This window comes from Triticum dicoccoides, chromosome 7B (assembly GCF_002162155.2).
Source record: "Triticum dicoccoides isolate Atlit2015 ecotype Zavitan chromosome 7B, WEW_v2.0, whole genome shotgun sequence".
In the NCBI taxonomy this organism is placed as follows: Eukaryota; Viridiplantae; Streptophyta; class Magnoliopsida; order Poales; family Poaceae; genus Triticum; species Triticum dicoccoides.
The window spans coordinates 116,937,041-116,948,358 of NC_041393.1; the positions used below are offsets into that span (position 1 = coordinate 116,937,041).

Consider the following 11,318-nt stretch of genomic DNA (forward strand, 5'->3'; position numbering starts at 1 on the left):
TGGCAAATTTTAGTTTTTTTAATTTGTTTTTTTTAAATGACAATTTTAGTTGTAATGAATGTTAGGGCTGGATTGCTTTGTGCGACACGTGTGATATTTATCACTTGGATAAAAGTAATGGGTTGTGAAGTTTAGATGTGACATTCTTAAAAAATATTTAAATGTGAATTAGACAAACTGAAAAGTAATCTCTCACGTGATCATGCATGGAACGGAGACTCAACGGCATCAAGAGCTGGATAACCCATATAGTCCTACCATCCATTGGATTTCCCATTCATCTAAAAACATCAAGCACACAGATACAGTCTACAGATGACACCTTTTTCTCGAGAAAAAACTTAAACAAACACAAGTCAAAGAATTTCTACTCACAGCTAAGCTAATCCATTTCACAACTTGGTCTTGAACGGCACATAGTTCTTGAGCGACTGGGTGATCCCCTGGATGGAGGCGACGGTGACGGCGACGGTGACCACGAAGCACGCGAAGCTCAGGGTCTGCATCGCCACCCACTTCCTGGAGTACTTCTTCATCTTGCTCTGCGAGATGTACATCTCCACGGGGAAGTAGACGGTGAGCGGCCAGAAGCCGAGCGCGCCGAGCAGGCCGAGGATGTCGTTGAAGAATGGCAGCGAGATGGCCAGCACCGTGCTCACGATCACGAACGCCGTCCTCCACACCAGCCTGAACATGTTGAGGCTGAACTTGCCCGAGAAGGGGTAGTACTGCCGGACGACGAACTCCGAGTTGGGCCACCGCCCCGCCGCCCAGCTCTCCACGGCGGCGTAGATGGGCTGGCAGTACACCTGGTAGGCGCCGACGAGGTGCACCACGATGCACACGTTGGCGAAGTCGATGAGCCAGTAGGGCTCGTAGAAGCCGAAGCCGGTGAGCATGTTCCCCGGCGCGTCGTTGCCGAAGGCCGAGTAGCCGAGGCACCCGCAGAGCATGTAGAAGGCCGTGGTGGTGGAGACCCCCATCAGGTTCGCCTTCCTCATCGTCTTGTTTTCGGCCGGCGGCGCCTTCACCGTGTCCTGCAGCATCAATTCCCACATATATAGACGCTATTAGTGACCGTGACTTATGGGTGCCAACGTGTGTGCACTGAATCTTTGTGACATTCGTACCTGAATTTCTATAAGAACCATGGAGTATGAGTAGGCGAAGGCGATGTTGCCGAGCGCTTGCAATGTCAGCCATATCTTCTGGGCCGAAGTGACGTCCACCCCAATTTGAGTGCCGCCAATGGTTGTCTTGCCCGTAGGACCTGCCAATTGCCAATTAGATCGAACACATGCAGACACAAAGTTACACCGGGCAAGAGAGAATGGGCTCGGGCAAGAGAGAATGGGGTAATGCATTGATCTCTTGGTGGGAATGTTCTTGATCCTCTACCTGTTATGGTCTGTGCCAAGGAGAGGCCCACGCCGATGGTGGCGTAGGAGAAGGACATGACGGCGGCGAGGATCGACAGCCAGGCCATCTCGTGGAGATTGGGGAGCTGGGAGAAGACGATCTGGGAGATCCCAAACACGACCATGTACATGGTGGTGTACACGCCGCAGTCGGCCGAGTGGCCTTCGCTGTGGAAGCAGTTGGCCTTGTACAGAGCCCTGTATGAACATCCCCCCAAAACCACAAAACAGTGAGATCAACCGATTATCATAAACGGCATGCCATGAATTAACTTAACTGAAAATTACTGCATCAGAGCAAGGTCAGCTGACTTACGCTGCACTGATGGATGCTGTAATGGTGTACCCGATTGCAGTCCCAACGAGATTAACGTACTGACAGAGGCCGCAAAACCACACCTGCCCTTTACCTACACACATGATCGAGCAGGTAAATAAACAAGATGATGTAAACATTGCCTGAACTCGCAGAGAATTTAATGGCGTGCTCACGCGAGAGGCATGGGGTGGAGGGGGAGGTGCGCGTGCGTACCTAGGAGGGACCCGACGGCCTCCATGTAGGTGTAGTTCCTCTTGCCGGTGACGGCGTCTTCGCTGCGGTAGCAGTCGCCGAGGAGCACGGAGGTGTAGTAGGTGATGAGGGCGAAGAGCAGGAGCGTGACCGGGCCGGCGACCCAGCCCAGCTGCGCCACGGACCAGGGCAGCGACAGCACGCCGGAGCCGATCACCGCCGTGATCACGTGCGCGCTCGCCGTCCACACCGTCCCTGCTCAACCAACCCGCGGCCGATTCAGTCAAGAAACCCGAGATTGGTCTGCACAACGCTCGCGACGCATGCGTGCATGCCAGCGGCGCGATTTGTCGCGAGAGGGAGCGAGAGAGAGAGGGAGGGGTCGGTTTGGCTTGCCTGTCCGCCTGGGCTTGCCGTCGTCGTCGAGGGAGTCGTCGGCGGCGATGACCCGCTGCCGAGGGTCCCCCGCCGGCGCCGGAAGCCCCCCGATCTCGACATCGCCGCCGCCTACCCGGGCCATCGTCTGCGCTGGACTGGTGCTGCGTGTGAACAGCTAGCGATCGATGCGCCAGGCGGTCTTATAACGCAGCGACCGATTTACTCCTTTATTACTTCCTGGATGGAATCGGCCCAGTTGCCCAAACCGGCTGGCATATGGTTTGCGCCGAATCCAGACAGATTCACAGGAGCCGTGTCCAACTTGGTTATTTGTAGGTTTGGAACCTAGTCGTGATCAACGTTGGTTACACGAATTCGTTTTTTAAAATTTGATTGATGATTGATTGGTTAATCCCGGATGCCGTTGTTATTTATAGTTGTTAGTTAGTTAGGGCCACGCGGCCCACGCCTTCGGGTCTCTGAGCCGTGTAGGGAACTCGATCAAAAAGATTGATACAGTTTTTGCCAGTTTCAGATTTAAAAGATCAGAACGATCAGATTACTTGATTATATCTATAAAGAGTCAAAAAAGAGAAAAAAGAGAAAAAGGAGAAAAAGAGAATGACTACATCTGACTGTTCTGATGCGTTGACAAAAATGCTGGATCAACGGAGAAGATGCGGCCCACCGTATAGTGACATGCATGCCATGTCTCCGTCACAGAGTCCGCGGGCTACATCAGCTGCATTGCTTAGCTCATGAACCACCGCTCGGAGGAGGAAGAGTTTTCTTCTTCTTATTTTTCTGAAACTGGAGGAGAAAGAGTTGACCGCGGCAACACACGGCCGCTATCTGCAATGTGAACATGGACCGGCTGATAGCTAGTAGGAGTACTATTGACTAGTCTTGGTGTGCGTAGCGTGTACGTAGCGTCGCTGATCGCCTGCTCTCTAAACGCATCCACATGCATACACGTTTTTTTTTTTGCGGGGACACATGCATGCACGTTGCTATGACTTGTAATCCGCACAATCGTGTTTCTACTTCAAACATATAAAGTGAAGACATGTTAAGAGCAACTCCAGCAGATAACGCAAAGCCTTTAAGACTTATGATTTCTATTAATGAAAATAGGAGAGTTGTCTCTCTTTTATCAAAAAAAGAGAGAACAGATAACGCAAACCAAGCCGTCCCATACAAAATGGTTGTTTTAGAGTTCTCGGGGAAAACGCGACCTACAAATCTCTACTCCTATAGGGGAGTTGATAGTCTCGTCTCACTCCCACCAACCCGTCGGCATTACACCCGTGAGCGTCTTACAGACGACATTTCGCTCAAGCGTAATCAATTTGGACGGGCCCATTTGACGCGTGCATTAACTCAATTAAGTTGGCACTTTCCCAAAACAACTTCAAGCATTAACTCGTTCAAATCGAATCTTAAGAAAATCACAACTAAATCCAAACTTTACTTGCCTCTCATTACTCATACCCAAATCAAATCAAATCTTGCCAAGACATCAACTATAATCAAATTTGGCCGGCCCATTTGGCGCGTGTGCACATTTTTCTCTCGATATTTCTTCCTTTTTTGTTTTTTTTTCGCTTCATTTTTTCTGCGACCAATTGGTTGGGTTTTTCTCGACATACTATCAGAATGAGCACAAACTTGTACATCATGGTGAGTTGGTAGCGTCGCCTTCATTCCGGTTAAACCTACCCCCACATATGTTCTTTCCCCACCAATTTATTTACATGCCAATTTACATGATATATATGGAGGAATACTTCTTTTTTCGCATACATGTTTTACATCACTTGCTCTGCCCGAACACGCGCCGGACCTAAAACCCCATTTTACCGTATATACGTTACAAACTTCTGCGGTATTCGCTAGAGTTGCTCTAAGTACATAGAACCACATTTCACTGATAACATGCATGTTTTGAGCCACGCGGCCCAGACGTCGGGTCTCTGAGACGTGTAGGGAACTCAAAGACTTATGATGCTGTTTTATTATTAATTAATTTCAGCATGTTCAGGAGATTACATCTAATAGCTGTTCTGATGTGCTGGGAAAAATGCAGGTCAACGGAGAAGATGCCGCCCGCCATTTGACATCCCATGTCCCCGTCACTACAGCCTGCAGGCAACATCATCTGCCTGGCTCGTCAACCGCTGGAGGATGAAGAGTTGAATGCTCGGCTCTAACACGGTGTCGTCTGTGATCTGAACACCGGATCGGCTGGTGGCAAGCAATTAACTAGTCCTGGTGTACGCAGCGTAGAGCCGCCAATGCGTGCTCCCGAAACGCATTCACATGCATGTTGCTCCCTCCCCGCTTGTCTTGTTCCAGTTTCCGGCAACAGGGAATCCGCACGGGTGTGTGGCCAGGTAGAGAGATGGGAGCGTGTGCGGCTCGGTTGCCCTCGCCGGCGACCTCTCGGGCGATCCGATTCTCCCAGCTCCACTGACTGAACGAACCACGATGGATTCACCACACAAGAACAAGTAGATAGACACCGAAAGAGGGGGTGGTTTCAGGTACCAGCTCACGGTTCCCGGCACAAGTTCTTGGGACCGAACTTAATTCTATCAAGTAGTCAGGGTTCTAGTTCCAGGATACACCAACTTGATGAACAAGATGATGCCCCGATCGACAGAATGGCGGCAAGTTTTATATGGAATGAAACTGCAGTTCGGTAATTCAAAGAGCCGGTGGTAACTGGTTCTTTTTTCAAGAACACGCAAAGGGCATCTTATATCTTATATAATGATTATTATTTTGCGAGGAAACTTTCAATCTATTCATTAACCGTCAAGGTAGTATAAAGAACATCAGAAGTAAAAAATACATTCAAGTCCGTAGACCACCTAGTGGCGATTACAAGCGTTGGAGTGAGCCGAAGGTCCGCTGTCGTCATCGCCCCTCCTCATCGGAGCCGGTCAAATCTTGTTGTAGTAGATAATCGAAAAGTCGTCGGCTAAGGCCCATAGAACTAGCGTACCAGGACAGCAACCGTCGCTGATGGAGATATGCGTAGATCAGAAGAATCCAACCTGTAGACAAATGAACACAAACAAACGAAGATCGGATCCGCGTGGATCCATCGAAGACAAACGCCGACCGAATCCTGCGAGATCCGTCGGAGATAAACCTCCACACGCCCTTCGACGATGCTAGAAATACCATCGAAACGGGGGCTAGGCGGGGAGGACTTTATTCCATCTTTAGAGAGCCGCTGCCGCCTCGCCTCTCTGAGTAGGACACAAACCATAAGAAAACTCAAAAAACCATCTGAAAACGAAGCCCTCCCGTCGGCAAGGGTCGGGATCCACCGCGCTTCGATGACCCTAATACCATAGAAGACGAGATAGACCGGCGGCGCCGCTGACGGGAGGCACGAGAAGCCCTAGCGCTTAGGGTGCCCTCACATACAGGTGCGAAGGGGTACGCATTGCGTTATTTGCATAATTATTAAAAATCAATAGATATTACAATAAAAAGACAACAAGATATAAATGATCAATCAAAATAATAAAATTATACCAAAAATTATGCTCCAGTTAACTACATTGTGTTAGCTGAATTTAACTAGTACAATTACTCTAGTTAACGACAACGACAAGTATATAGAAGATAAACAGTGGAGCCCGCTTTCGATCATAGCCGTTCAACGTGACTTAAGTGAACCCATCGGAGGCCTCCATCCACTCTTCATACCGGTTCGCTTCTTCTTCATTGTTGCCATTGAATTCTCCGAACATCAATAGGTTCAGACTTTCCCTATCCTAACACGCACCGGACAACCTTCCCTAGGGGAGAGCTCCCGACCTCTGACACCATTTGCGTGGATTCGCATCCCGACGGTCGATAGTGGGACCAGTTTTGGGTTATAGGTGAATACTACGACTCCAACTCTGACAATAATGTCGTTCTCCAGGGGAAAAAGTTGTGATGTATTCGGTCGTGTTTTGTCTCTAAGACAGAGCAAATGGTGGCTAGCCCATCCTTGACCAGCAGTCGGAGAAGGGTACAATCTTCATCCCACGAGGACGATGACTGGTGATTCACGGATCACGGTGGTGGCCAAAATTGTCCCTTCCGTAACCCGCACCTCACTGTGCCTTTGCACTCCTCCGACATCCTTCCTCTCGAGTGGTGTCACTCCCTCTAATGTCCTAGGCAACAACTTTGTCATCTTCTTCGGTGCCAACAGCGGCGGGGACAACAAAGGTGGAATCGTAGGGTTTCTGTTGGTCCTCCATTGCGGGTGGGCCAGCTAGCCCTTAGGCCTTCCTGGCCATGCCACATCCAACCTCCACCTAATGATTTACCGTCCGTGTTGCTTGAAAATGTGTTTCCTGGTTTATTTGAGCCGATGTCCTTGAAAGTGCATCTCTTAGATACGCCTATTAGATTTCCGTGATTAATGGCATGACGATGTGTGGACTAACCGTTTATCAAGTTTTATTTCAGGAATCCCTATCAATCTGTGGGCATCATTTGTGTCCCCTGCCTCCAACTTTTTGAGATGTTGCCTACATCAAGCATTAGATTTTAATTTATAGTCTTTTAGTGAATCCAAGATTTGCTTTCAGTGTTTGAAAAATGTTCAATAAGTATTAAAAATATTGAACGAGCATATGAAAAATGTTGAGTAAGTATTAAAAATATTGAACAAGTATTTGAAAAATATTGAATAAGTATTAAAAAATGTTCAATGATATTTGAAAAATGTTGAATAAGTATTAAAATATTGAACAAGTATTTGAAATAATGTTGAATAAGCGTTCGAACAATGTTGAATGTGTATACAAAAATGTTGATCACATACTAAAAATGTTTTTGACATATATGCAAATGTAGAGTGAAAACGGAAACAAACATTGAAAAAAACAAAAGAAAAACAGAAAATGAAGATGAAAAAAGAAAACCAAACAAAAATGGAGAAGAAAAAAGAAAACCAAATAAAAAATTATTGAAAAAATATTAGTTGTGTATTAGAAATATGTTGTTGACATTATAAAAATGTAGAATACTAACCAAAAAGAACAAAGAAATCCGAAAAGAGAAAGAAAAAAGTAACAAAATGCAAAAAATAATGGAAAAAAAGAAAAAAGAGAGAAAAAAAACCAAGAAAACCGATTCGGGTCACCTCAAGTAGTACATGCCCCTACCACTTTCCGCGAGTGGCATTCTGACAGAGTGGCTAGCAGCGCTAGCATTATCCGTGGAGACCAGGGTTCGAACCCGATTCTCCCATGGTCTCGCTTAATGCGAGACATAGCACTCACGGTAATTCCTATTTGTCGCAGAGCTTTCGTAAAGCCCAAGTGATTTGGGCTGGCTCATTTCCTACATGATGAAATTTGGTTATAGCAATCTTGTTGTTCTATTTTGTATCTGTTTTGGGAACCCTTAAGAATATTTTTATCCAGGTTTGTCTTCTATTTCTATTTTTTCCTTACCGATTTGTTTAGTTTCCAGTTTTTCAAAATAAAAAAGACTATACAATTCAAACAATTGTTTTTGTTTTTTCCGAAAAATGTTGAAAATTCTAAGCATTGTTCATTTTTCAGAATATTTTGAAATTTTAAAAATTATTCACATTTTTAAAAAAATCATGCTTCAAAAAATATTTGCATTTAAAAAATGTTCCTTTCCAAATATTGTCTGCGTTTTCAAATAATCAACTGAATTAAAAAAAATCTTGTTTTTATAATGTATATTGTTTAAAAAATAACCAAGAAAAAACCATCCAAACCCAAATAATTGCTCACTACTACATTAGGTTGAGCCATTGCACTACCCAGCTTAAAGTGAAAGCCGCTTGTAAACCGAAATTGGAAAAAAATATTGCTAGAGTTCTCCGAGTCATTACAGTGTGATCGCTGTGGTTGCTTAATGTGTCGGCCTGGTTGTCCGAAATTGATTTTTCCAACTGTTGATAAACTAGACAACTGTTGCCATAACTAGTAGTGTTTCTAATGATACAACAAAAGCATTGGTGTGGTTGAAAAATTACCTCCACGTGCTGAACCAATGCAAGATAAACCCTGCAAGCATCTAATGGGCTTATTGTCTCTTCAACTTTTTGTGATAACATGTACATGTACCTCATACATCATATCAGATGTAAGGTTTGTTGACTGAATTGTGAACTGCCCATATAATATGCTCTAAAAACCATACTTGCACAACCTTGTTTGTGTCTGGGTGTTAAAGCAACAACAACATGGGCACAATGCACCAGGAGCACCTGCCCTAGAGAAGGCTTGATCGACAAACTTACTAGTTCTTTCCATCAATTTTGCACTATAATTGTGTTTTGGTCTTATGGCCCGTGTACATCAGTGAATGATCTTCCGGCATCCTTGAAAAGATTAGGGTCTGCTTTAAATTTGCGATGTAATTTGTATAGTTCAAAAGAAGTACCAAATACAATTGAAACATGCACATATTAATGTTATTGGTTTTGGTAGAACAATGATGACCCACAAGTATAGGGATCAAACGTAGTACTTTCGATAAGTAAGAGTGTCGAACCTAACAAGGAGCAGAAGAAAATGACAAGCGGTTTTCAGCAAGGTATTGTCTGCAAGCACTACAATTATCGGTAGCAGATAGTTTGATAGCAAGGTAATTTATAACGAGCAACAAGTAGCAATAGTAACAAAGGTGCAACGCGGTAGCCCAATCCTTTTTGTAGCAAAGGCAGGCCGGAACGGTCTCTTACAATAAGCAAAGCATTCTTGAGGACACACGGGTTCATCTAGTCACTTTCATCATGTTTGTTTGATTCACGTTTTACTTTGGTAATTTGATATGTGGGTGGACTCGTGCTTGGATGTTGTTCTTACTTGAACAAGCCTCCCACTTATGATTATCCCCTCTCACAAGCATCCGCAACTACGAAAGAAGAATTAAGATAAACCTATCATAGCATGAAACATATGGATCCAAATCAGCCCCTTACGGAATAACGCATAAACTAGGGTTTAAAATTTTGCCACTCTAACAACCCATCATCTAATTACTACTCCACAATGCCTTCCCTTAGGCCCAAGTATGGTGAAGTGTCATGTAGTCGACATATCAGTGGGCCGGAGAGGACCCCCTTTTTGTAGCTTTCCCTACTCTTTTCTCTTACTGTTCTTCTCCTAAGGTCTCAATCGCAGAGCTCTCTTCTAGGAATTGGGGCCTTAATTTATATAGGATGATATCTCCTATAGAGTTGGATGGTTGGCACCACCTTGCTACTATCTTCCATGCTCTCTCAAAGCCCGCGGACGCAGTGACTTGGCCCCACTCTTCTTCTGGCATTTTTTGGTGAAGTCTCTTTACTGTAAGTTGATGCACGGTCCCATGGTCACTAGGTTTAACAGAGTTTGGAAGGCTCGCATTCCTCTTAAGGTTAATTTTTTAAAGTGGCAGGCCATGTGGGGTTGTTTGCCTGTAACTAACCAAATCCAGAAACAGAATGGCCCTAGTTATGAATTTATGCTTTGTGTGGTTTGGTTGAGAACTCCTACCACATTATGTTTCGGTGTCCCCCTGCTCATTTATTCTAGAATTGTTTCAGAGAGTGGTTGGGTGTTTCTTGGGCACCGTCTAACTTTGTGAAGCTCGGGCCCTTGGAAAGCTCCCTGATGTAATAGGTCAAGAGCCTCTTTTGGTTTGGTTTCTCTACCATGTGTTTGAAGGAAATATGCCCTGGAGGCAATAATAAAGTTGGTATTTTATATTTCCTTATTCATGATAAATGTTTATTATTCATGCTAGAATTGTATTAACCATAAACTTGATACATGTGTGAATACATAGACAAAACACCGTGTCCCTAGTATGCCTCTACTAGACAAGCTCGTTGATCAAAGATGGTTAAGTTTCCTAACCATGAACATGTGTTGTCATTTGATGAACGTGATCACATCATTAGGAGAATTATGTGATGGACAAGACCCATCCATTAGCTTAGCATAATCATCGTTCAGTTTTATTGCTACTGCTTTCTTCATGTCAAATACATATTTGTCTGACTATGAGATTATGCAACTCCCGGACACCGGAGGAATGCCTTGTGTGCTATCAAACGTTGCAACGTAACTGGGTGATTACAAAGATGCTCTACAGGTATCTCCAAAGTTGTTTGTTGGGTTGGCATAGATCGATATTAGGATTTATCACTCCGAGTATCGGAGATGTATCTCTGGGCCCTCTCGGTAATGCACATCATATGAAGCCTTGCAAGCAATGTGACTAATGAGTTAGTTGTGGGATGATGCATTACGGAACGAGTAAAGAGACTTGCCAGTAATGAGATTGAACTAGGTCTGAAGATACCAATGATCGAATCTCAGGCAAGTAACATACCGATGACAAAGGGAATAACGTATGTTGACATTGCGGTTCGACCGATAAAGATCTTCGTAGAATATGTGGGAACCAATATGAGCATCTAGGTTCTGCTATTGGTTATTGATCGGAGAGGTGTCTCGGTCATGTCTACATAGTTCTCGAACCCGTAGGGTCCGCACGCTTAATTTTCGATGACGATATGTATTATATGAGTTATGTGTTTTGGTGATCGAAGGTTGTTCAGAGTCCCGGATGAGATCACGGACATAACAAGGAGTCCCAAAATGGTCTAGAGGTAAAGATTGATATATTGGAATGTGGTATTCGGACACCAAAAGGGTTCCGGAGTGTATCGGGTACAAACCGGAGTACCGGAGGGGTTACCGGAACCCCCCAGTGGAAGATATGGGCCATATGGGCCATAGGAGGGAGGATAACCAGCCCACAAGGGGCTGGTGCGCCCCCCACAAGGGAGGAGGCCAAATTTGACTAGGGAAGGGGGCGCCATCCCCTTTCTTTCTTCCTCTCCCTCTCCTTCCCCCTTCCCCCTCCGTTAGAAGGAAGGAGGAGCTGACAAGGACTAGGAGTCCTAGTAGGACTCCCCCCATGGCGCACGCCCTAGGGCCGGCCTCCTCCCCTCTCCCTCCTTT

At 45.3% G+C, this 11,318-nt stretch overlaps 1 protein-coding gene across 1 annotated transcript; it reads right to left on the minus strand.

The window, feature by feature from the left end:
* Window positions 1-228: 228 nt before the first annotated feature.
* Window positions 229-2,592, minus strand: LOC119340723 (amino acid permease 8-like). The gene is made up of 6 exons (XM_037612644.1): window positions 2,326-2,592; window positions 1,951-2,184; window positions 1,735-1,828; window positions 1,399-1,616; window positions 1,131-1,270; window positions 229-1,037 (listed from the first exon to the last, which is right to left on the minus strand). The coding sequence occupies exons 1-6, from the start codon at window positions 2,447-2,449 to the stop codon at window positions 393-395; spliced, it is 1,455 nt and encodes a 484-aa protein (XP_037468541.1). The 5' UTR covers window positions 2,450-2,592; the 3' UTR covers window positions 229-392.
* Between the last annotated feature and the right edge of the window lie 8,726 nt (window positions 2,593-11,318).

What these genes read in the sequence shown, in the direction of transcription:
- LOC119340723 (XM_037612644.1), bottom strand. Translation starts at nt 2,449, where the DNA reads ATGGCCCGGGTAGGCGGCGGCGATGTCGAGATCGGGGGGCTTCCGGCG. An exon ending in ACAGCATCCATCAGTGCAGC is followed by an intron (nt 1,617 to 1,734) that starts GTAAGTCAGCTG and finishes ATGTTCATACAG; the next exon opens with GGCTCTGTACAAGGCCAACT. An exon ending in CTTGGCACAGACCATAACAG is followed by an intron (nt 1,271 to 1,398) that starts GTAGAGGATCAA and finishes GGCAATTGGCAG; the next exon opens with GTCCTACGGGCAAGACAACC.